The 26,677-nt window shown below is 34.2% G+C and overlaps 1 protein-coding gene across 6 annotated transcripts in view; it reads left to right on the forward strand.

The window, feature by feature from the left end:
• Positions 1 to 26,677, forward strand: part of AK9 (adenylate kinase 9) — a 59,124-nt gene that overhangs the window by 16,217 nt on the left and 16,230 nt on the right. For all 6 annotated transcript variants that reach the window (XM_058021392.1, XM_058021393.1, XM_058021387.1 and 3 more), the window contains 12 exons: positions 1,771 to 1,910; positions 1,991 to 2,171; positions 2,587 to 2,728; positions 4,700 to 4,830; positions 5,551 to 5,707; positions 8,215 to 8,323; positions 8,735 to 8,799; positions 18,751 to 18,957; positions 19,917 to 20,068; positions 21,039 to 21,251; positions 21,834 to 22,094; positions 25,450 to 25,568. In XM_058021392.1, the coding sequence (XP_057877375.1) occupies positions 1,771 to 1,910; positions 1,991 to 2,171; positions 2,587 to 2,728; positions 4,700 to 4,830; positions 5,551 to 5,707; positions 8,215 to 8,323; positions 8,735 to 8,799; positions 18,751 to 18,957; positions 19,917 to 20,068; positions 21,039 to 21,251; positions 21,834 to 22,094; positions 25,450 to 25,568 (1,877 nt within the window). The remainder of the gene's footprint in view (positions 1 to 1,770; positions 1,911 to 1,990; positions 2,172 to 2,586; positions 2,729 to 4,699; positions 4,831 to 5,550; positions 5,708 to 8,214; positions 8,324 to 8,734; positions 8,800 to 18,750; positions 18,958 to 19,916; positions 20,069 to 21,038; positions 21,252 to 21,833; positions 22,095 to 25,449; positions 25,569 to 26,677) is intronic.

Below are 26,677 nucleotides of genomic sequence, written 5' to 3' on the forward strand. Positions count from 1 at the left end.
ATATAAGGTCTTTCTGGGACTCAAGTCCACTTAAAAAGTATGAAAATAAAAAAAAACCTGTGATTCCCAAAAAAACTACATAATATTTATAATAAAACTTGGAACAGAATGTTTGTTTTAGTAATAGAGGAAAAAATAATTCCTTCCAAGGAAATAAACTTTAGCCAAAGGATAACAATCTCAGCAACTGTGTCTTAGCTCAGTCTACTCTTCCTGAATAAGAATCAACATGCTAATCCAAATATAGCAACATTCTGCCTGACTGAGATTACATTTGTTCTATTTTCCTGTAATTAATTAGAAACATGGCAAGTTACTGCTGAATTCTGCTGAATCGTGGCAATTATAATTTATGTCCCTTCCAAAAAACCTGAAAGCCAGAAGTTTTGCATGAATGTCATCACCTATATTTAGTTCCGATCATCTTTCCTATTTCTGAAACAAAACTCTGAATACATGAATGGAAGTGTAATGGGGAGACCCCACATTTTCAGAAATACCCCTCCCTTCCCTTTTGTTTTCTCAGTTCTTAACAAATTCACAAGTGAAAGACTTTCTGTGTCAGAGGTCATCTGTATTTATTATTTAGTTAATTTGTGTGTTTTAGCTTGTGTGTTATTATTTAGTTAATTTGTGTGTTTTAGCTTGTGTGTAAGCTTTGAGTAACCACAGTATTCAGGGCAAAAAGTTCTGCATTGTGACTGAGCATTATGCACAGAATTGCTTCCCCTTGTGTTGAACCTGCAGCCTTTCCTCCAGTATGCAGAAGTCACTGAATAATTTAGTTTTCTACATCTGCCCTCTAATAACTCATGAGTTCAGATTTCTGTCCTGATCTTATGTGGCTTTACTGAAGAATTCCAGTCTGTATAATTTTATTCCTCCTTGCACAACAAACTTGTTGTGGGATTGATCAGTTATTTTTAGCTTTTTCTGAAAGTTATCCAATTTTGCTGTGTCCTTTCTGAGATTAGAGCAGTAGGAGGCACATTACAGTAAAGACAAGGGCAATATTTAAACAATTTAAACACAAACCTTCATCATCTATTCTCTCTGTGCTCAACATTCCTAACATTCAAGTTGGTTTTCTGACTGCTCTTGGGCATTGAAAAAATGCTTTCACAGAGGGATCTGTTTCTGAGTAGTGACAGTCGGTGAAAATTCATAGCTTCTGTGTAAAAGTGCTGTTTTAATGCCTGCCTTTATTGGTTCTTAAAGTTCTTCTGCAGCTCCTCACAGCCAGCATTTGTCTGTACTGTTCTGAATTTAGAGTCACCATGACTTTAGGATTCACTCACTATTCACATTCTAAAAAAAGGCTATTAAACTTATTCCTATCGTATTATATTTTTGCATGTCTAAAATAGATACTTTAATATTGCTATTTCCTGACACAGATAATGGTCCTTTTTTCAAACCCTTTAGAAGAAATTTTAGGCATTTTCTTGTGTCTTCAATAAATGGCTCTTTACCATTTCAAACTTTTAAAAATAATAAATAAAGCCTACAGGAACTATTTTAAGTACTATTCCTTTAATTACTATTCCTTCCTTCAGGTCTTTTAAACAGACCTGAAAAATGAAGTAATTTCTCTTTAAAACAGTTCTACAATTCTGAAATAATTTTTATTTAAATGTTCAAAAAACTATGTGTTTTTCTTTTTAAGTTAGCTTATTTTCCATCCAAAGGTTTCAAAAAAGTCTAATAAAAAAGGCATATGTAGCTACAGACAAAAATGACACTTGCAATTATTACTATTTTAATGAACAGGATGAACTTCTCCGGACTCTGTCATCTTACAAGCTGATAGCACCCAGATACCGATGGCGTAGGAGCAGGTGGGGACAAGTGTGTCCCGTGGCTCTAAAGGAAGGGGACATTGTAATGGGGAACCCAGAGTTTGCTGTCAGGTTAGTGGAATTTGACACTCTTAATTTTCATATCTATTTTATGAGATGTCTATATCTGCTAGCTTCTCTTCTGCTTTAAGTTTTCTAGGTAGAATGTACGTGCTGTCCTGCCAAGAGGCATTGAACAAATTTGTGTTGAATCCACGGCCTTACCTCTTACCTCCAATGCCAGTTCCTCCTTGTAAAGTGTTCGTATTTGGTCCTCCCTTCTCTGGAAGAACAACTATTTGTAATGAAATTGCACGCAATTATAATGGAAAGGTAGGTGCATAAATGTCTTAGGTAGCTGGGCCTTGGCAATCAGTTAAGCACTTTCTTGTCATGTTATTAACATTCAAGTTACAAATATAGGAATTACAGAGGAAACATAGTATTTTAGTGAATTTTTTTTTTATAAAAGTAGCTACAGATCAAGAATACTTTTATATATCCTCTTATATTGCAGTTATCTTAGTATTAGAAAACTATAAATAACTTTGTATCTAAGATAATTAAATATAAATGCAAGTGGAAAATAATTTCTTTTTCAAAAAAACCCCAACCCTGCACTTGAATTACATGTAAATTTTTCTGAAATCTGCAGAGCTTTTCTAAAATCATTTTATTTTATAAATATTGGACCAGATGCTATATTTGTCTTCTGTGATATTTGTATTTATTCAAATAATTTCACTAGGTTCTTGATATGGACATACTCTTTCAACAATATAAAGAATCAAGAGAGAAACAAGCTGAGGAATTGCGAAAGGATGCAGTAGAAAAGGCTATAGAAGCAGTGAAAAATAGATTGGAATCAGAAGAACAATCAGAAGAATCAGGTGAATAAGCTGTTCTGTGGTCTTTGAAGCTGTCTTATTTGCTTTACATCATTTAACTGAAGCAGTTGCTGTCACTTTGACTTGAAAAAGTTGCAGAAGTTGTTATGATTGCTGGGCATTAAATATGAACTAAAAGAACATGCAGTGAAGGGAATAGCTTAGTAATAGCTATTAGGGAATAGCTTTTACATATAAATATATATAAATATATAAATATACATATTAAAAAAAAATCTTTTGAATTTGAGGGCCATGTCAAAAAGAGTTTTCTGAACTCTGAGCTGAAAGAAATTGTGTCTCACTGACACTGTTTGAAAACATTCAATTTTAATGACTTTCTGACAAATTAAATCTCTGCAAAAATGAAATTCTCATCCAGAAAGCAGCTTATCAGCTGAACTAATGTGAATCCACAATATACAGATTTTTCACTTTGGAGCAGCCTTCCAGTTATGCTGTCACAGATGGCACATTCATGAGTTGCTCCAGCTCTGGTCACATTTAGGCTTCTTAAGCTGCCTAGTTTTCTGCAGTTTGACAAATTCAATAAATATATTGCAAAGGTGAAAATAATATGTTATTTTAGTATCTTTTAAGCAAAGTTTGTATTTTTTCCAAGGAAGTTCAGTGGATGCTTTTCAAAATTATTTCTTTTGAAATGAAAATACTCCATTGAATTAGAATTGCCTTTTTATGGTTAGCTCTAGTTAGGGTTCCAATGGACAATGGGGCCATTTTGCCTTATTCATCTAAGCAAGGAATTGTGTTTGACTTTTACATTGGTAGATACAGCTAACAAGATGGCAGTATATTCCTCTAGTGCTGCAAAACTGGTGCTGACAGTGATAAAAAATCATTGGCATTGCTGTAAGAATAATGATGAGCTATGACACTAAAATTGAAACAGTTAAACAGTGTTGCATTCTAGATTCCTGACTATGTAAATACTTTTGAGGACAGGAATGTTATTCCTGACTATGTAAATACTTTTGAGGACAGGGATGTTAATCCTATTAGAATTAATTAGAAATTAATCCTAATTAAAAATTTTATTGCAAAACTGAAGTACAAACAGAGGATGTATTTTCCTTTACATATCTTTTTGTAGCATAAGATTGTTTCAGATTTTTTTAAGAGATAAGGAGATGTTTGGGTTTGGGCTGCATTGAGTTTTTTTGCAGAAGGGAAATTGTTGTATTGCACCAAAAGGAAGTTATTAAGATGCTGCTCCTTTTGTAGGCACCTTGTAACTTGGCAAAAATAAGCTGATAAATGTGTACATTTGTGCATGTAAAAAGTATCAATACAATCATTGAAAAATCTTGACATAAATACAGAAACTAAATAAGGCATTTTTTCCAAATTACACTCATGGTAGGTACTGCAGTTGGCTAAAACAGTTCTTCACCGAATTTTTCAAGTTAATTGTGAGTTAACTGTGAGTATTTCTTATAAAGCTTTAAAATAATTATACTTGTTGTGCCAGCAATTAATAAGAAAATGTGGAAAAATATTAATGTTTTGTGCATCATAGGGAATACAGGCTACTTTATTGTTTAAAATACACTGCTTTGATCTAAAATTTGTATTGATTGAGAAACTAGTTTGGTAAACCTTTTGATTTAGGAACCAAAGGGAAATCAAATAAATGGAAATTCTAGCATGCTCTAAATGCCTGATTATTCTGGTACAGAAATGTCATTCTGTTTATATTGAAAGAATATTTAGCTTAGAGGTGGAAAATACTGTACAGTTAAAAATGTTGTGGTTTTGATACTGAGAGAGCAAACCAAGATCTTAGTTTATGAGACACACTCTACATCTGCATTTGGAACTGGTGTTTGTTTCTTTCTCAGAGACATTGTGTATTGTTTAAAATGTATGCTGTGCTGAAGTTATGATATAATGCTTTATTTAAGTCCTGATTTCAAAGTTCTCTGTGAAGTTAATTTAAAAAATCTATGGTGTTAGAAATACCAGAGATAACTGCTGACCACCCAGAAGTTCAAGCCATGCTAGAAGGAGCCAAAAGTGTGTCATTCTCTGAAGATATAATGTTATCTCAAATGTACGCTGAAGCACTGGAGGAAGCAGTTGCAGAGGTGAGACTACAAGTAGTATGTAGCAAAATACTTTTTTCCTAAGAGGAGCTTCTAACAGTTTATGCATTATCCATATATGTTCTTAGTTTTCCCATTTGAGACATCAGTTTCATTTATATCACATAGCCCAAAAGCTTACATAGGATTGAGGAGACACTGAGGAAGACAATGAAAGACAAATCTAATGAGGACTATTTTATTGTCCTTTATACATAATAAAAATATGTGTGTGCATGTGTATATGTATTCACACACTTATAGAGAAGTTATTTCTGTCTTTTAAATTACCTGAGCTACAAATTGTTAACGGCTGGAGAATTATCTGACAGATCATTGTCTGCTTGCTCTATTCTTATATTTGTAGTCACTGTTAAAGAACTGAACACCAGATGTAAGAGTTTGAAAAGAATTGTTTATGAAGATCTATACAAGAATCTTTAAATGTTTTGAATTTGTTCAATGGTATGTAACTATTGAAACTGGAATGTAAATTCTTTATAGGCAAGCTTAAAAAAATCACTATTACATTAGTCTCTTCTTGTTTAAAATGTTTCTCATTTCATTCAGACATACAAAGTTATAAATGTCTTACTTTTTATTGACCTGAAATAATAATAAGGAAAAATCATAGCATTTAGAAAGTAATTTTGTATTGTGCTGTCTTCTTTGTACAGCTCATTTAAGTCTTTTTATATTCCTGAATGTGACATTTTCTAACAGCTTATGAAGACTAACAAAGACAGGTTTCCTGATGCTCCAGAAAGAGGAGGGTGGGTAGTGGATAACTACCCTCTGTCAGAAGACCACTGGTCAGCCTTATTAGAGAAAGGACTTCTACCTGACACTATTGTCTGTCTGAAGGATACAGAAAAAGATGGTTAGTAAATGCACCCTAATGCAACTTTATACTTTCTTTCTTTTTTTCTGTGTTGATAGCTGTATATAAAACATACTTCTGAGAAAAACTAGTAGTTATGTCCCATTTATAAAGCTTTGGGGTCTGGAGAATGAATCATCCAGTGAATCAACAAGAGAACCACAATTTCTTACAATTTGGAGTTAGGGAATTACACAGAATTTAAACCAGGAATACTTTGCTATAACAGCAAAGAAGATTTCTCCCGTTTTAAATCAGTTTTCATTTTTCTCCTATTTACAGCCAGCAGGAAATACCAGTAGACTCTTGTAGCATCAGATTTTTTTATTCTTGGCTGGCTGGCCACCACCTTGCAATGTGGCTCTTGGTCAAATTTCTCTGACTTGGTTTGCCCATTTGCAAAATTAGGTTAGAGGTATGAAATTTCTCAGCTTGAGAGAAGAGGCAAGGGGGGGAAATACTTGTATGCAGGGGTACCCTGTTCTCCATTCTGGGATCAAAAATAAACCCCAGTAACTTCCTACCCAGATGGATACAGTGTCTTCATATCTATGAATTCAGAGTAAGGGATTTTTATTTTATTCTTTCCAGCCAAAAGGAAGATTGGCACCAAGAATCAATAACTGAACATATTCATGTACTGTTAAAAGTTTGTAAAATTGTGTCTTCATGGATCATATTTGCTTGATTCATACCACACCACAAGTTTAATTGATCATTGGCATTGTTTGATCATTACCTGCTCAACCCAGTCCATTATCAAAAAATCTTTCAGTGGCAGAAACTTCCATTGAAGAAAGGCATGATGGGTCTATTCACACAGAGTTCAAGACAACTCATTAGATGCCCAGCGCTGGAATCGGTCCAGAGATCTTCAAACCCTTGTCCCTGAATATAAAAATCAACCTGAGAAAAGCAAGGTTACACAGTTTACTCAGAACAGATTTCTTATTTAAAAAACCCCAAATTTAGAAGAATGTCAACTGATCAGCAAATCATCCTCACAACTCAGGAATAGTAGCTAAACAATTTAGTCACATAGCTTTGTGAAATTTTGTAACCAAAAGTGTTTCAGTGTGGCCAGAGCTCATACAGAGACTAAATACTGGCTGAACATTTCTGTGAGAAGTTTCTAGGTCCAGTGTTTGTCAGAAAACTGTTTTTGCAGAAGCAATCATTCAAGACTTCATCTCGGACACTTTTGGAAAGAACCTAGAGGCAAATTGTTTTCCATGCCTCATCTTTGCTTCCCAGCCATTCCAAGCTTATTGAGATGTTCATGAACCTTGTTTCTGGAACGTAGTGCATTGTCCTTTCTTACAACCACAAAAAGCATCTCCTTGCTGTAGTTGGCATATGGTAAGGAAATGTCAATACTGTGTGCTAAATAATAAACATCAGGAGTCTGCCTCTAGCCTGAACTGCAGGGAGAGCAGTGCGGTGGGAGAGACGCTTTCAGAATTATATTAAATTTCTCTTCACTTCTCAGAATTTAACAAATTAGTGAATTAGTTGGATAGAAGAAAAGGTTGGCTCTTTTCTGGTCAGTAACTACTCCTTTTTTAAAAAATATATTTTCTTTTTTATTTTTTGTTTTCTGAAGGGAAGAATTTGGGAATTCATAGCAGAGGCTTTCAAATTAAGGCCTCTCTAGAGCTTGCCTATTATGTGCTTCCTTCCTGCAGTATAGACCTCTGCCATTTCCACTTATTCTCAAAACCTCCTCTGAATTACTTGCTATAATATGAATAACCTGTTTTATACTCTTGGTAGTATAAAAATTTGGCTGAAAATGTAGCTTTTTGCTTATGGATACATTTCCTTGAATTTAGCTATTTTGTTTCATTTTATTCTTTTTATTTGCACAATTATGTTGACTCTTTACTTGATTCCCACTTGTTTCTGTCATTTAAATAATTATGTAGTTGTGAAGTTTACATTTTCACAGATTTGAGTCATTACTTTGTAGTCTGTTCCCTGACCTAGTCTAAACTCTCATAAGTCCACTGATGAAAACAGGTTTCAGCACACAGCCATAAATAAATCTGTTTTTCAAAGTAAGTAAGTCAGTAGAGTTCCTAGTAGGAACAGCATACTCTTAATTTCTGCTAAACAGCTGCAGTAGTAGAGGTATGCACATTATTTATATTTTTATTTGAATGTTTTTCATTTGTTTCTTCACAGCATTCTTTGTACACTTGCAAATATAATAAATGGCAGAGTAACACATGATATATGAAAGTTTAAGATAAATCATTTCAGTTTTGTCTCCTTTTATAGCCTTCATAACCTTCCAATATTCCAGATTCAGTTTTTGGGTGCTTTAAATTGAAAAAAGCTCTAAAATTGTATAAATCAACAGCGTCATAACATTTCAGTGGTATATATACTTTTTGTTGACTGTAAAATAAATCTGTCAACAATTTATTAATTGATATTCCTAACACAATGACTTTAGTTTTATACAGATGCATTAAAGTCATTACTGTCATGCAATTATGCTGCAGGAGCCTGTATGCTGCGCAGAGCATACCTAGCCAGTAGGAATGAAGATAATTCTAAGAGTTTGGAAACACCAACACATGAAGCATTAGAAACAAAAGAAGATGATGAAAGGTAAAATATTCCAAATATCTGAATGTATAAAATGCTCACAAGAAAATTCTAGCCTCACTCTGTGTTAAAGGTATCAGTGCATTTATCATACAAATTAAGTAAAGCAGTACACTAAGACTAGTTATCATATACAGGAAATAATCCAATATCTGTTGTCTTTGAGGAATATTTAATTTATATCAGTACATATGGTGGCAGTAAAATCTCTTTCTAAATGCTTTTCCATTAGCCTTTCATTAGTCCAACATTTTAATGCAATGAGACACGAAAATTAATTTAGATGATAAAATACATCTGATTTTTATTTTTTACAAGCAAAATTATATTTCCACATCTTTACATTTAATGTATCTGCAACTTGCTTTAGTAATATTTGTAATGGTCTTAAGATAAAGAAACTTTTATTTACAGTGAAGAAATGGAAGAAACACTGGCATCAGAGGAAGATCAGTCTCCAGCTGCTACTGAGGAGAAAGGTGTGTATCATTTGACTTCTGATCGAATTAAGTGTTTCAATCACTTAGTGGTTTGATTTTCCAGTTTTGATTTCCTTTTTTACATTCAGCCTCTAGAAAAATAACTTTTTGTTACTCTCTTCATTGGTACTCTCTTCACATATTTCTTTGTGTCATTCCTCATGGATGTTACAGAATAGAGATGGTTTCCATTAAATCAGCCAGCACTGTTGTAGTTTTCAATAAATCCAAAGGATGGGATTCTTCAGTAACTTTTCTAAGTGGGTTATTAACTGTCTTGAAACTACTCATCTGTAGCTCTTTAAAAGTTACAAAGCATTGCTGGAACTTAGTCAATAGTTAATGAGAAAATCACAGCATTGTCTGATTTTCTGGTCTTCCTTCAGTAAGCTCAACCTGAAGTAATTAAAAGGGAATGAATATCAGTTCATCACTGTCTTTCTTAATATGCATTGGGAATTGCTCAATCTGATAGCAACACACATTATGAATTGCTGAATCCAGAAGCAGAGGTGAGGCTGTAGCAGCTCTGTGTCCCCAGGACCATGCAATGAGTCTAAGCACATATTCCCATTTCCCTGTCATCCTCTTCTTACTCTATTATCCATGCTAGTGGATCCAATCCACTTTGATCCTTCCTTCTCCTTGCCTTCTCAGAAAAGCTTCCTGATATTATAAATCTCCGACAATCCCAAACTGCTTTTCCCTAGGCATCCCCTAATGAATCTCATGCCCTGTAGGCAGTAATGCACTTCAGCCAGAGAGCTTCTCGGGGTGACCCATCTCAGTAGATTTCACACCCAGACAATGCCTTCATCATCACCTTCTAATGACCCTGAGGGGTGTCAAGTCACGGTTGTATTTGCTGTGATGAACTTTTGAGGGTTCACTTATCTGTCATTGTTTCTCCCCTCCTTTGTGCTTATGGACATTAGTCTTTAACAACATAACACCATAAAAACTAATGGAATTCTGTGTATTACATGAGGCTTCCCATCTGGTTACAACATAAATAGAACATTTTAGATAAAGATGTTCTTACTTTATTGCTTTCTATGTTGACAGAACCACCTTTTTTTGTTTGTTTCCTGTAAAGATCCTACTTTATATCAGAATGGTGTTTTACTTAGTTTGCAGCAGAGAAAATATAATTGTCCTGGGCAGAAGTGAATAATCTGTAAGGAGTGAGATTTTGGCATCAGACCAGTTGTCACAAATAGGCTGGATTTTTGCACCTCAGATTGTGTCAGTTGGATTGAGACTTTGTTCCAATTAGTTGTGATATTATGATCTCCTTGAGTTAGGTTTTATAAGCTCTTGGAAACCTATATAACACTTGAGATGGCTCAGCTGCCTCTGATGGCATAAAATTAGCAGGATGGCTTCTGTGGCAGTGTTGGAAACAGAAAAGTTTTAATAAAAGGCAAAATAACAAAGCTCTTTACAGAGAAAACCTGAGTTAGAGGTACACCTAACAAAAACAATTCCTTTGTTCTCTTCTTTTTCTAGTAAATTACTTAGGCAGGACTTTCTAGCTTCTATCCAATTAGCTATCCTTAAGTTTGAAGTAAAGTCCCCAATTTCCTATGAGGTGTCTTTTTACCTAATTGAGAAGAGAACTTTTAGGCTTTTTTTCTTTTTAAAGAGACAAAAGATAATTTAGTCACTACATCAACAAAGGGCATATTCCTACACAGTTTCAATGATTTGAACCTCAATAGTCCAAAAAGCTGCAGTTTTACTTTCCTCTTAGCCTTCTTTAATCACTGCCTAGCTTCTTAGAAGAATGTTTCTGTCTGATTTGGATCAGCTGTCACAATGAACTACCGTGCATAAATATCTGTCTCTATATTAAGAACTAGACTGGGGACTTTGGAGTATTTTCTTTCTCTACTATACAGTCTAAAGATTTCCCATTCATATGAATTATCACCCAAGGCCTGGAGCGGAATTCCCACTTTCATTTTTTCTCATCAAGAATCTAGACTGCTATTGCCATTTTTCTTTCCAACCCAACATACTGGTTTCTATACAAAATTACTATGGCCAAGCTTAAGTTCTGTATTACCAGTATGTCTCACATATGTTCTCTTTCCTGACCTAGTCTGGCATTTATTTTACATATTTTTTTAGGATGCATTTATCATACATATTTACAAGGCCTAAGTTGTAAAGGTAGTATAAAAGAGACTGAGTAAGATAGCATGCTTTTAAATTTTAATGAGGTAACATTTCACCTACTCTGTGAAAAAAAATACTGTAGCTTTCTAGGGTTCTTTAAATTCTTTGAATGTAAGCTTTTTTAAAAAATCCACATTATACCTTTTATAGTTTCTAATAAAACACATAGCTTTTCTCCAAAGTGAATAAATCCTATAGTATTAAACATAAAGGCTTCTACAAAGATACTTCGTCATTCTCATCTCAAATAACAAACTTCATGGGAGTTTGCAATGTCTAAATAATGTTGATCTGAGTGCCTCAAAACAACATAATAATGTCATGTGGTCTTAAGACATGTTATAAGTCCTTGTTCAGAGAAAATCATGTTTTCCTACACCTACATTTTATTTCAATAATCAAACAGTGACTCACCAGTCATTGACAATTCAATGTCATGCAACAATTCAGTCATGCTGCTCCTAGCCTGACATCGTTTTATTTCACATGTAGTGCCATCAGCACATTGACTGCAGCTTTTCTCCCATGTGACATATCTTTACAGCAATATAGACAAATGTTCACAGTTCACATGTTCCCAGTTTGTTGGGTTTTTATAATATATAGCAGTTAGAATATAAAAAAGATAGCTCAGAAAAAATACTTCAGAGCCCAAATCATACTCTTTTAGTCTCTCATATATGGCATCCTATGGGTATGGCTCAAAGCTGCACCAGGAGAGGCTTAGATTGGGCATCAGGAAGTGTTTCTTTACTGAGAAGGTAGTCAAACACCAGAACAGGATTCCTAGAGATGTGACTGATGCCCCAAACCATTTAAGAAACATTTAGGAAATGCCACTAATAACATATTTAAGCTTTTGGTCAGCCCTGAATTGCTCAGTTGATGAGCAGTAGATGATTGTTGTAGGTCCCTTCCAACTGGAATAGTTCTATTCTGTTCTGTTCTGTTCTATTCTATTCTATTCTATTCTATTCTATTCTATTCTATTCTATTCTATTCTATTCTATTCTATTCTGTTCTATTCTATTCTATTCTATTCTATTCCATTCCATTCCATTCCATTCCATTCCATTTCCTTCCATTCAAGGAGATGCACATTTTAATAACCACTGTTTTTGTAATGTCAGTGGAATCTGGGATTGTTTCAGCACTGAACATATTCAAGTTTATAAGACTGTGTTTAAAAGGATAAAATCATTCCAGTGATGAACAAGGTCCTTCCACATGTCTTAATGAGAGTAAAAGTAACTGGAGAAGGAGACTTCATGCAAATCTAACAAATGTGTTTAAGTGAGTTAAGAAGCTAAGTTCAATGCTGAAATGTCTGCTAAAGATATAGAAATCAATTTATGTGGTATCTCTTGCTTGTAATGTCTCACTGAACATTATAGCCTCATATTTTTTTCACGTCCTTTGACACAATTATTCTGAGAGGTTTTTTTCAGAAATTTCTTTATTTAAGCATTTTTGCAGAAGCTTTGCATGAGTATGACTGTATTTATACTACGAGACAGCTATATCAATTCATGAGACTATTATATTTCACCTGTTGTGGAGGAGTTCTCAACTTCAGGCAGATCTGTGTGTTCGCTCCAATCTTCCTGAAGTAATACTTGGCATATTCTTTTCCTGCCACATTTCTGCCAGAGATTACTTCCTTCCTATAGCAAACTCAACTGGAGCACACATGCTTATGCCTCAGTAGCTCAGGCTGGTGTGTTTGTACAACCACATTTTCACTAATGTCTCTTCTGCTGCTCTTGCTATTTGGGCAGTAGTTCTTGGCAAAAATAAATTGGCAGCTGGGCTCATAATTCCAGATGTCACCTCTCATGCTTGTGCTTTCACAGCTTTTAAGATCATTCTTAGTTATATACTCTTTAATATTGAGTTCCAGCTCTTTAATATTGATCTCCTTTCTCATTACAAATGGTGGAGGGTTGAATCAATACCCTTCTCTTGGGCTTTTGTTCTATTTTCTTGCTTTTTTTATTTTTATCTTCATGTTAAATTCAGTAAGATATTTGAAACAACAAGAGCAAAAAATAATTAAACCTGTTCATGTTAGTGCATTTTCTGTTTAGTCTTTGAAGAGAAATACTTCTTGGAATCAATTGTAATTATAACATTCACCAGGCAGATGATGTGTGCTCAGTCCTACAGCCTCTAAATATATTTATATTGTTTTTCTTGACAACTTGCATCCTGATTTGTGATTTCCCCTACCTTTACCTGGAGGTTTTTCAGAGAGAGAGATTGGACAAGGACAGTTTATTAAACTGGAGATGAGAGATTGCAAATTACTTATACTGCAAACTTCAAAGCAAGCTCTAGTGATATTACCTTCACAGTTTGTTCAGTGTCTGAGCAAAGCTGCATGATCTTCAAAGCCACTTTCTGCTGTCATTTATAAATCAGATGTGATAATTGCATTTTAATACCTGTAATCCCAGCATTTTAGGCAGAGAAATTTCAAAATTTGAAAACCAGAAAGGTTAAGAACAACTTCCTCAATTAAATCCCAAATACCTTCAGTTCTTAAATTTTTTTAGTCTCTCATTCAGATAAATAAAGACTAAGGAATATTGGTGGAGAACAGCTATGCAATGTTTTGAAGAAAAAAAGAGAACAAAACCCTATGATTAGAGCTATCCGTCTTTCTGGAAGCTCTTGTCACTTTCTGAACATAAAAAGAGAAAAGACATCCTCTTAATTTACTTCACTTAATGTCTGTCCATTTGTCCTCCTTGACCCTATCCCGTACCAGTCTTGTAAATTAAATAGAACCATAAGCTAATGAAAAGATAAATGAAATCTTGTAACAGCTTTCTCTCAACACTTTGAAGGCAACTCATCTTTAGTGGAGATGGTCAGCTTTAGTTTTTAAAATATACATTTTAGCTTTTATCTGCTAGAATTTTTAGAATATTTTAAACAACAAACCAGAAATAGAAACCATTTTATTTTAATAGAAAGTTGTTAAATAAACATATTTTTATGCATTAGAAAGGATCAACTTTATCTGTAAACCACAGTTGTCTTTCCAATTAAAAAAATCAGTACATACAATATAAGTTTGTCTATTGAGCACATTTCACTGTGGTAAAAGTCTGTATAAACAAACTACAGTCTGTTTCAAAAAGACAACTGAAACTACATTCATAATGAAATACAGATCAGTTCCAAGAAATGAAAAGTGTCACTGTTATGGTATATTTTGCCTTATTGTTTATTTTGCTAGTTAAGCCCTAATGAAGAAGACATGCTGGCTTCTCATGTGTCTGTGTCAGCTTTGGCAGTGTTTCAATGAGGAGAAAAGAGGAACTTTTTTATATTTTTTGATGTTGCATATGGACCAAGGGAAGAAAAAGTCATAGATACTAAGATATTAAAGGCTCTCTTTCCCCAACAATTCACTTAGAGAATGTGGGGGCAGAAACCCTTCAAGGATTGTTTGTCTCTATGGTAACGATGCTCAGTACAAGCACAGAACATGCAGAGCAAAAGAATATGAGAAATTGGCATATAGGCATTCCCTACAAAAGCCCAAGATTTGAGGCTGGGGAAGATTGTTTCCCATCACCATTGTGATAAGAAAATTAAATTAAGAACAGTACTGTTAGGTAGAAGGCCACCTCCTTAGAGAGAAAGTTGTTTGCATTTTTATATCATTTATTTTCAAACCACTTCTGTCTTTTCAGATATTTTTCTCGACTATGTTTTTCATTTTTCAAAAAATATCTTCTCTCCATAAATAACCTTGCCAAGCAGAATTATTATATTTATATCTAATGGCAAAGGTACAGCTGCCTTACTTGGTCGCTGGTGAGACAAACTAAATGTCAGGGAGACATTATTTTTGTCATAATTTTTGTCATAACACCTTATTTTTGTCATAATAAGGTTCAAATACCTGAACCAAAACCAAATGAGGGTTGTCTGATTTTTGGTCTGTCTGTTTTCACTGGGGAGGTAAACCTTTTTTCTTTTGTTACTTCTCCCCTCTTTCCAGGGGAAAGTTTCTCCAGTTCACGTAGACCTGGATAATCTATTTAAGAGTTTGAAAGTATGCAATAATAGCTGCTGGTTATGTTTTTTTAAGCAACAAAACTTTCTGCATACAGGTATTCTGTTGGAATTATGTGTCTAAAGTAGCAAAACAAAGCTGGAACCCATGCTGGCCCATCCTTTGCTGATATATGGCCTGTCAGGAGAGGTAACATGAATTATAAATGCATCTGAGATAAAGGTCATGGGAACTACTCTATTAAGTGAATTCATTGCCATGTTCAATATTCTGTCTCAGATGATGCCAAATGTTCATTTCCATCTCTTGTTCTGCTTGTATACTTCCAAAGTGTTATGACCTGCTGAGAACTGAGGTGTTTTTAAAGGGCTGGACTATAAGATGATTTTTGAAAGCCAGATCCAGCCAGCCCTCATCCCATCTTCCATGTGTTACTGCTGTGGATAGGGCTGTGGTTCACAAGGCAGCACATGTGATTTCTGCAGTGTGACTGTGCCAGGGATAACATGTGCAAGCCACAGTTAGTGTAACCCAGTTATTAATGTATCATTTCCTTCTTTTCCTGAAATCTGTGTTCCTAAGGGAGTCATCATTACATACTGCATTAGAGCTGCCCAAATGTGAGCAGGTTTTACCTAGCTGAATCTGTTTCTCATTTGGAATATATCACTGCAGAATGCAATATAATTAATGCACCATTTGCACATCTTTTAATGTACATAAAAAGGTATGTTTAAGTTCCTATTTAGAATCATGGTAAGAGGCAAAAATGTCATTGCATGGTATATATAATGACATATATAAAATTAATATCTAGTTTAGTAAAATGCAAATGTTTGCAAGCCTGTTTAAGAGAAAATATTATTTCTAATTCAATCAAACTATTTGAAATCTGCAAGGTGTTTCTCCTTGCTGATATGCCCTTTTGCACTTTGATTAATGTTTTTGCACTTTGATTTATGTTTAAACTAATAACCAAATAAGAAGAAGGTTAGCTACTAAGGTGTCAGTCTAATAGTTGTGTTGTTCAAAACTAAAAAAAAATGGGGGGAGATGTATTAAATAACGGTTGTTATAAAATATCATAAAAATACTTGTCAAAATGCTTCTTTGTTAATATTTTTGCAGTTTACCTTGGCTGTGCAATGGTATTGCTGGAGCAGGGGCTGGCAGCCCTGAGGGCTGATAGGGCTGGGCAGGGACAGCCAGGCCCGGGGGTGTCCTCAGGTCCCTGAGCCAGCACATGAATTGCTATAGAGAGCCCAACTTGCTTCAAACCTCAGTTAATCAAGGATATAGTTCAGGTCAATGGTGGTATTGAGAGAATAAAAGTTTCAACCTCAAAAGTAGAAGAATATAATTATTAAAAGCACATAAGTAAATGGTGGTATTGAGAGAATAAAAGTTTCAATGTCAAATGTAGAAGATTCTAATTATAAAAAGCATTCCAGTATTTAGAAATTTAATGTATTTCTAGAGCTACACATTGTGACACAGTTCTTTAATAAGATGTAGACATTGCAGTGCCCAAAACTCCCACACTAACTCTAAAATGCCTGATTTCAGGTAGGGACAAAAGAAATAAGCACAGGTAGCAAACTAGCAAGGGACCAAACTTAGTGGGCCATGAAGGAATTTCAAAATAAGGGGTTTGAGATATGGTCCTTGTTCTGAAGGCACTTGCATATCCCAGCTGCTATTGGCACTCTGAGGTGATGCTTTAGTTGGTAGAATATTACACAGAAATTAGGCAGCATCTTTACTCTGACCATTACGTTTCAATCTGTTTCCTGCCAAATCTTGCTGGTACCTAAACACTGAAGCCCAGCTACATTATACACTTTTTGCCTTTTGGCTCTTATTTGGAAAATAAATGTGTCATTTGCAAATTTCTTCAACAGTCGACAAGAGGAAATGAGAGATACTTGGTTCTGGGAGGAAATATATTTTCTTAATGAAAAAATTGTAACAGGGCAGTCTAACCCTTCATAAGCCACAAAAATTGATTGGATTTTTCAGACTGGGACAAATTCAAAATGAATGTTACAGTGCTGCAATTTGACAGAGTGAGCAGTGGCCTGCTTAATGCCTGAGAATGACCATAAAGCATTGGGGTTTTAATGTTTTGAGGTTTTGTATTTTTGAGAAAGTAGTCAAAGCTTTTTACATACAAGGCGTTACAAAAGACTTTCATTTTAGTAATACCTCTGCTTTGTTCATGTAGGAAGTTACATAAGGAAGAACAGTAGTAATGGTCCTTTTAATGTAAAAAATGAGTTGAAATTCATTGGAATAGGCTGATAATGTTGTTACTTGTGTCAAATCTGTTAATGCCCTTTCAAACTAAAAACAAGACAGGAACAACAAGAGAAGGGGGAAAATTTTGGCAAAATAGAAAATCATTCCATTCACTGATAAAATTTTTTCTTGTATCTTCATTTCTGGCCAGACAAAAACACAGCATATGCTGTAAGTCCCAGCAAACTTAGAGTAATATCAGATAATTTAACTCACTGCTCTCAACTGCTTTTCTGTCTGTTAGCTGACATCACTTATTAACAGAACACAAAGAAAAATTACAAGAAAAAAAGACAATCAGAGTTGAAAATTATATGAGTGCAGAGAATGGGAACAGCAGCAACAATACTACATTGCTGCTGCCAGTGACAAATTCTTTATGGTGTCAGATAGGCACTTGGGTATCATCTAGCTGAGATAGGACTTTATCTCAGGACTTTCAGTGTCTAACAGTGTATGAATAGATAGTAATTGCAGCCCTATCTAGCTCCTAATTGGAACCTTTTCTAATATGTCAATATCAAGTTTTTAATTCCATATCTGTTGTCATTATCAAGTTTTAAATTCCATATCAGCTGTCAATATCAAGTTCTTAATCCCATCTGTCTTCTTGATCAAGAAGTTGTGGAGGAAGGAATTAACCTCTTCTTTATTTGTTCACGGAGTATGACAACACATTTGGTGTGGTTTTGTCGTGTTTACAATGTGTAGTAAAAAAAAAACAAAAACTTTCTTATTTATATTAATGCATCCTTTCAGTCTTTAACTTCTGTCAACTTTCTGTGAGACAGTGTTAGAAAACATGCTTGGACTGATCTTAAACAACAGACACTACAAATTTCTGCGTGTTCCTTAAGAGATTAAAGTATTCTCTCTCCCTCTCTTAATTACTAAACAAGTGATTGTATGCAAACATGGGTGCATTAAAGCCAGAATTTCCTGTGAGTTTCCCAGTTCCATTATTAACAGAGGGAAGTCATGATAATATTTTTTTACTTTATTTTCATTTATTTGTTCATTCAAATTTTTCCCATGCTGCCATGAGGCATGACTATATGGGAGAGTCTGTCAAAAGCTGTTCATCATTGAATCATAATTTTTAGATTAATGTATTCTGCATTGTATTTCTTTGCAGAAAGAGCCATATTTATTTTGAGTGCTGATTTAAATAACCATATGCAAATATAGTTCAGTAATTTGACCTCATTTATTTTCCTGGAGAAGCCTCAGTGTATAGAGTATCAACATAACTAAACTATGACTTTACAAAGTGTCTTTGTAAACTACTAATATAATAATTCATAATTATGGGGAGGAAGAAGCATTTAAAAGTATATCACCATATTTGAGCAATATAAAAACAGTCCTAAAGAAGAATGATGGTTTTTAAATGTAAAAAATTTTAGAGAAGCATTACCTATTTTATGTGATTGGATTTTTAGAAATCATGCAACCTGAGTTTGCAGAGGATGGTTTTCCAGATACGGAAGAAATGAAAACAGTTAAAATGAAGATTGACCTTTTCATGAATGATTGGGAAAATATGGAATCAGAAATCAGGATGTCATCTCAAGTTCAGGTGGTTGTTTTAGAGATTGCTGAGCAAACACCAGAAAGTCTGCTTAATCAAATTGTGCAGGATATGGAAAGTAAGTAATACTGTTTATGTGATTATTATCACTTCAACTGTTAAGAAGGATTTTTGGATAGCTCAAGCAAATTAGGGTGTAGGTTGTACTCAGTTTGATCTTGCTAATATGAAGAGTACCATAGTGTGTTCTCTGAATCAGTTGAAAAGCATAATAGCAGCCTTTCAGACATCTGAGTGGGGGAAATGTATATATTTGAAATATAACTATAATATGGCTATGCAAATAGGTGCATAATAGCTGCTAAACATTCTGAAAGCACATTTCCACCGTTACCTATGTACCTATCTATGTATTCTATCTGTGTATGCCAGGATACTGGTTTGAGAAATGGCCAGATAGTGAAGGTTCACTAATGTGTAGTATACATTGGGTTAGTGAGACTATCAGGGTGTGTAATAATCTAACCTAACCACCTGTAGACTATATTTCAAAACTGAATTTTACATTAATTATTTTAAATTCAATATTTCTTTGTCAAATTACATTTCTTCATTTGTGTGGTCTTGCAGAATATTGAGCACTGGATATATAATACTACATTTTTCCTATTATCACTACAAATCAAGTGTTTTATTAACCAAAACATCTATGGCTCTATAATAAACTGAAATTTGAGTGATGATTCTTCCCAACAAGTAACAGGGAAAAAAAACTGTTGCAAAGAGTAATGGTACTATCTGCATGTGTTTGTATAATTATTTTGCAATACAAGTTACCATTGAAAATACCATTTACTGTAACCAAAAACAACCTTTAGAATTTCCATTTTTGGAGGAGGCAATATACTAATTTCCACATCTGGGGAGAACATTTTATTCTGTGAGTAGAAGAAGTGCAAGATACAGTTGGCAATATTTTCTTCCATGTATGCACTTACTTTCAAGGACAAAGAGAATATATTCTGGTATAGCCAAAGGATAACAATTGAAACAGAATAAAAACCCTAATCTTTTCAGAACCTTTTAAATATTATGGCTGGGAATTATCTGATGAAGACTTAGGGGAGGAGGAACAAGATCTAGCTGCTGAAGAGGAAAATGAGGAAGTAGAAGAGGAAGGTGGAGAAGAGGAAGAGGAAGAAGGGGAACAAGGGGAAGAAGAGGAAGTAGTAAGCATGCCAGTTTTTATCTATTTATGCTTTTATTATAACTCCTTTATTTTGAGTTTGAAAATAAGCTCCGAGAAGACAGACTTTGCTTGATCCTGATTTTTTTTTTATCCAGTTGTAGCCTTCTTACAGAATAAATATTTATTCTGTAAGTAGGCTTCAACTGGATAAAAAGTATGTGGTTCAAGAACACTTTCCCTACATTTCTGTGTTGTGGCCAATAGTAGTTTTATTACAGCAAGAAGCTCAAATACCACCATGCTAATAGAGAGAATGACTGTACCTAGTCTTGCCAGAGGGCAAGGAGGGGTTTTTATTAAAGAAACAAATATGAACTTTGATTTCTGTCAGCTAACAATGATTCCATGAGCCATCATGTAAACATCAGAAGATACAGTGTCCCGTTCCATTTCAGCTATTGGTAATTTTCACACACCCACTTTAATGAAATTAGAGGTCTAGCTTTGCCTTTCTATTTTCATCCTGTATTGGAAGATTCCCATCCCCAAATTTAACAGTACAGGATATCTGCAGACTGAGAGAGCAGTATTGATATATTTTTTAGAAATTAACTTTACTGGATAAATAATCTGACATAAATCATAACACCAGCTCTCACTGTATTTTCTGAAGAGGTCTACATTTAAACAAATCAGTTTCAAGAACACAGTAGGAAAAGATTTTATCATAGATACTTCTACCCTAATTTTGGTCCTCAATGGCTAACTGTGATATTCATTATATTTTTAATTTAATTCTTTTCTCAATAATTCTCTTAGACAATTTGTTTTCTGACTCAGAATCAAAAAAGTGTGCATTTTCATAGACTTATTTTCAGCATGCAAACTGTTTTGAGAATACCATCCTAATTCAATAGTCACTTAATATATTTGGCATTATTTAATCTGATCTATTTAATCTAAGTAAACTCCTGAATTCTAAGAGTTCTTTAAAAATTTCATCTTTTCAGGATGAAGAAAAAATTAGGCAAAAGAGAAGGCATATGGGAGACACAAACCACTTTTGTCCAGTCAGTCTGAAAGAGAACTTTGTCCTCTACCCTGGACTCCAGGAATATGCAGCTAAATACAAAGAAAAGATTTATTACTTTTCAACTTCCGAGTACAAGGATGAATTTTTGAAGAACCCTGAGGAGTATGTGGCTCACAACGAACCACTACAAGTGAGAATCTTAAAAATTATTTAAAGCAGATAATAGCAGATTAAAATAACTACTTTACATTCCCTTTTAGATTTGTTTATTATGGCTGATTTTTTTTCTAAGCAACAATATATTAGGCAAGTCCTTGAAGCAAATAAGACCCATGACTTCCCTAGTGATTTTTAATGTAAATTTGAATTAACACATTGAATTAATGATGCAAATATAGCAGAAAAGAAGATTAAAAAGGCTTAAAGGCTTGCAATAATCTTAAAATGGGTTTAAAAAATGACACATATTGGTGATTTTGTGGGTTTTTTGTAACTTGAAAAAGGGTAAAAGAAAGAAGATTTACCAGACTTGTCTAATGAACTTTCATTTCTAACTGCTGATAGTAGGGCAGTAGATTTGTTTGGTGTTTCCAGAGAGCAGGTAGCTTAGTTAGAACAGCAACAGAAAATCTGGGAACATTAAAATACAAAAGTATGTAACTGTTTTTGATGGATTCTTTAATTATGATATTTTTGAAGTGAAAAACAGTAGGGGGTGGGTGCAGTGTAAACTCCAAAATGTTAATGAATATTCTGGTTTTTTTTTCTATAGGCTCCTCCATTACGGGTGTGTTTACTTGGGGTTCATGGAGCTGGTAAAACTACTTGTGCACGAGAGATAACAGATAAATTAGGCATTTTCCATATTCAGTTTGAAGAATATCTACAGGAATTGATTTTACCCAAAACTAAAAGGAAAGTTGGGCCCTTTTTTGATGAAGATCATGAAGAGGACAATAAAATACTAGAAGAACTGGAAGACTTCTCTCAGACTCTAACTGAAAAAGAAACAGAAAAAGAAAAAACCGAACAGGTATTAATAATATTTTATACATCCATACACAAAATAACCATTTTCTGGTCAGAATAGGAATTTCCTATAAAATTTAAAAATTATGTTAAATTAAATACTCAATGAAATTTGGAAATAATATTTCATGAAGACATTTTATAAATATCACAAGCATTCCTCAAAACATTTTCAAGAGTTATATACAGTTTTTTTCTCAATATTAGAGATAGATGCTAAATCCCTAATGGAAGACCAACTGAGGGGAATAAAAAGGTCAAGATCAGAAGGATAACGGGAAGGCATGATTTCCTTTAAGTGTTTATAATATGCAGATTCACTCAAGTGCATGTGTTCCAACTGCACAGGACTTGAAAAATGTTCCCCACTTGTGTTCTTTGCATTCTCTTGGAGCAAAAGAATATAATGACTCTACCACCCTTTGGTCTGATCATCCCTCATAAAAAAATCAGAAATATTCATCATTAGTAACAGGGTAAGCTAATATTTTTTTAATGCAATAGGTTTTTTAACTGGGATTTTAGTGTTTCATTGCCTCTTGGCAGCAGTTTCAAACCAGAAAAAAAAAGCAACTCTTGGGTAGCATTAAATATGCTTTGTAGCTTAGCTGACAAACTGTTTCAAATAGCTACATGTTCATGATACTGGTACAATAATTAATGAATTATAATTTTCAGAAAATTAGTACTTTTTCTTAATCAGATTGACTACTGGCTTAAGATCCTTCTCAATGCAAATTCTAAACTCTGTCTCTTACAGGATACAATTTCTCTGAAGGAGAAATTTTTACATAACTGTTTATTGGGGGGAGTATTTTCTTTTATTAGGCAGTGATCTGTTGGGAGAAAAAAAATCCACAAGGTTTTAATGTAAATGAATTCTATAGAAAGCAATGGATATAATAAAAGCCATTTATTATGTGGAGAAGTCTCACCACAGGTACACAGCACATGAATCTTTCACAAAAGTGTAATCTAGCTCTCACCCAACAGAAATAAGGATTTATCCAACACCCAAAGATTTAGGAAGAAATGTGTTTCTGCATTGCATTTTAAGAGCCTTTTTTTAGTGTGTGCTCCTGATATCTGCAAAGTTCCCTCAAGTTACTAGGCATGAAAGATCTTCAAACACTTCCTACTACAGGATTTAAGGAAGGAGGCAGGAGAGGCAGCTACAGAGGAGGAGGCACACAGAAACCCTCAGGCATGGTATTAAGAAGATGAGCACCCAGTGGAAGTGGAAAATAATCAGGGCTCTGAATTTAATTTTATTTGTGCTCTTTTACAGCAGTAAAAAATCCAGAAAATATGAGTCTGACGCTGAAATGTGGTCTTTGCAAGTACAGTTTAATCTGTGGCCTAGAGGGTTCTGTGTCTAACAGGAAAGCCTGGGTAAAAAATGGCTCAAAACCAGAATAGGATCAAATTTGGGATCATTTATGTAAACTGGACATATACAGGTCAGTGGGTCAATGCAGGTGCTGAAAGAGCTGCCAAAGGTACATTAAAGGCCACTCTACTATCTTGAGAAGTGGAACAGGTCCCTGATAACTTGGAAGGTAGTGTTCTGATGAAATAATACAAGAGCAGGTAATATTGGAAGCAAATGCTTCAGCACAGATAGAGTACAGATCAAAATCATGGTTTGTCAGAACAAAAATCCAGGTTTTCATTAAAATCAAAGAGGGGGTTCTTTCAAAAAGTCAGTTTCTTTTACAACTTGGTCATCACAGCCCAAAATATGGCAAGTGTTCCTGGCACTGATGGTTATAGCTGACTCTCACTCCATTTTATTTTTTTTGCATAAATACATATCTTACACAAAGGCATTTCTGTTATTATTTTTTTCCTTGTCATCTTTATATCTGCTGGGAAGCAATCTTCAACTTAGTATTTTTTTTCCTCATACTTCTTTTAAAGTGCTTAATCTGAATATGAATGCCACTGGACTGTCTGACTATCTTATTTTTCCAATTCTGCAGAATTTCATTAAATTCCATTGTATCATTCTCTTGGCACAAGACAGTACAATTTTATCTGTCAAAGCTTAAGGTCAGCTACAATGTTCAAAGCAAAACCACTAAAGGCAAACAAAAATACACCATGCAGTCTGGGAAGTTCAGCAAAAAGATATCATCCTTGTTTTAGTGCCACATCATTGACAGGTCTGGAGGGAAACCTTGTCCTTCAAATCTGTGGGGTGTTCTCTTTTTTCTACCTGCAATATACATCTCGTGCTTCTTCTCTTTTATCTCATACAAACGCCATTCCTACCTCTCTCTAGCAGTGGTAATGTCAGTGATACATTTTTATATGTTTAACTGTTTCCTCCCACTTCACACATTTCCTTCAAGATGCCTCTGTGTTGCAAATCTGGCTACCACTTTGTCTACTTAGGCATCTTCTGTCATACAAACATCTTTAAATATATATACTCTGTCAGGCACTAGAGAAGATCTTATTCATACACACTACATTAGAGCTGTGACTTCCAGCATATTCTCAAATTCTTTTGGCTACATTATCAGAACAGATGTCAGGCATAGGAATTCTTATTCAGCTATGGCCTTTTGATATCAGACACATTTTGATTCTTGATATATTAATTGTATAAACTAATTATGAAAACTAACTATACCATCTTTTCAGTATTTTTTACCACAGCTTGTGTCAAGAAGCCATTCTATGAGAAATGCATCCTCAACCATATTAATCTCACAGAGTTATATATTCTGGGAAAAAAGCCTAATGATTTTCCACAATAATTTAGTAGTTTGATTTGGCATTTGAATACTCTGCATTTGACTAGTCATTAATACTACTACTGTTGTATAGAACAATGCTGTCTGTCTGCTATCTGTTCTTCTGCCTATACTCAATAACCTTATATATCCTTCTTCAACATATTTTTCTTTAATCCATCCAAATATAATAGTTTCTTTCAAAAAGTGAAAAAACACTCTGAAGTAGTGCAGGTAGTCTTCCAGCATGGGAACATGCATAGCCAAGTGGAAAACTGCTTGTAGGCAATTAGGAGAAACTATGCTTATTTCAGTTTCTATTCCTCTGAAATGAGCATGTGTATAATTAAGTACTTAACAGTTGTGTTTGATTTTAGGTTTCATTAAAATTCATACAGCAGCAATTGCCCTAATTTTAGGGGATTACCTAAAATGTATAATGTAGTATGATTCAATGAGTTTGTTTCTGCTAGTTTAAGTCAAATGAAGACAGTACCCTACTTAGCAAAAAACAATGTGTCCAGTAGGTACTTTTTCTGGTTTTGGTTGGTTGGTTGATTTTGGTTTTTGGTTTTTTATTCATTTCATCCATTTTTGGTGGATTTTCTTTACATAAAGGAAGTGGAATTAACTGATGAGGAACGGGCAATCAAAGCAAATCTAAAGGGTAATACAGAGCTGCCTCCAGAAGTCCTTGACAAGATTGTTCCTGACTGGTGGAAGAAAGAGCCATTCCGGTAACTGTAATTAAATTCTCTCTTTCTTTAATTAATTTTAGGAAGTATATCATCCATTGTGTCCACAATTGTAAATAGCTATCACAGAGATTATTTCAATGCTTTTGTACTTTTTATGAGTAATGGCCTACCTGTCAGTCTTGATTTTGTTGTATTATTTTAACTGATATTTTGACAGCAATATCATGTTTCATATGCTGCACACAAGATTGGATGAAGGTATTGGGCACACCTGAATTGGATTAAATCTCCTAAATAGCTGGGTAGTTTTCATGGTCTTACAGGATAGATACAAAAACAAACCGTTTATATTTTTCTGTAATTTTTGTCCTGACTACATATAGGGGACAATGGTTCTCTACACAGTGTAAAAACAGGGAGATCAGTTCTAGGAAAAAAGGAATGCATCTAGACAAAAAATTACCCAGCACTATGCATAATGTTGTATTATTATATTGTATTAAATTATAGTGTATTTTATCACATCACAATATATTACACCACTAAACTATACTGTGTTGTATTCTTATTCCCCACAGCATCCAGGGCTATCTTTTCTTTCCTCCACTTCCACTTCTTCTAGTGATTTTACAATGTATCCTGTTAAAGCCTAAAGTAAAAGATGTGAATATTAGCTTCTTTTCAATACAACATTCATCCTTACCTAACTACTTGTCTAATTCAAAATTGTAAGAGCTCCAATAAGCCAGCTCCAATAGAGCTTTCCAGGCATAACTGACTTGTATTTAACATATACAGGAAGATAAATATAAATAATGCTCAATGGCCAGTTTCTCATCTTATACTACAGAAGAAACATAAATTTTCAGGTACAAGCTTTCCTTGAGAGTTGTTACCAGAAAAGTGTTTGGGGCACCTTTTCTTTTTTGAGACCAGTGCCTAAGATGTATTGTTTTTGGAGTCACACAAGCAAGTCTGAGGACACAATTAGTTTTGGGTTTTTAAGTTCTTTAAAAATATTGAAGTGTTGCACATTAAAACCTCAGAAGAAATTAATTTGTAAGTACACTAATTAAAATACACAACAAAATATCAATTTTACATTGTCAAAATAAACTAGCTGAAAGTATTTTTAAAATTTTGCTCCT

The sequence above is a fragment of the Melospiza georgiana genome, chromosome 3, assembly GCF_028018845.1.
Source record: "Melospiza georgiana isolate bMelGeo1 chromosome 3, bMelGeo1.pri, whole genome shotgun sequence".
Taxonomy (NCBI): Eukaryota; Metazoa; Chordata; class Aves; order Passeriformes; family Passerellidae; genus Melospiza; species Melospiza georgiana.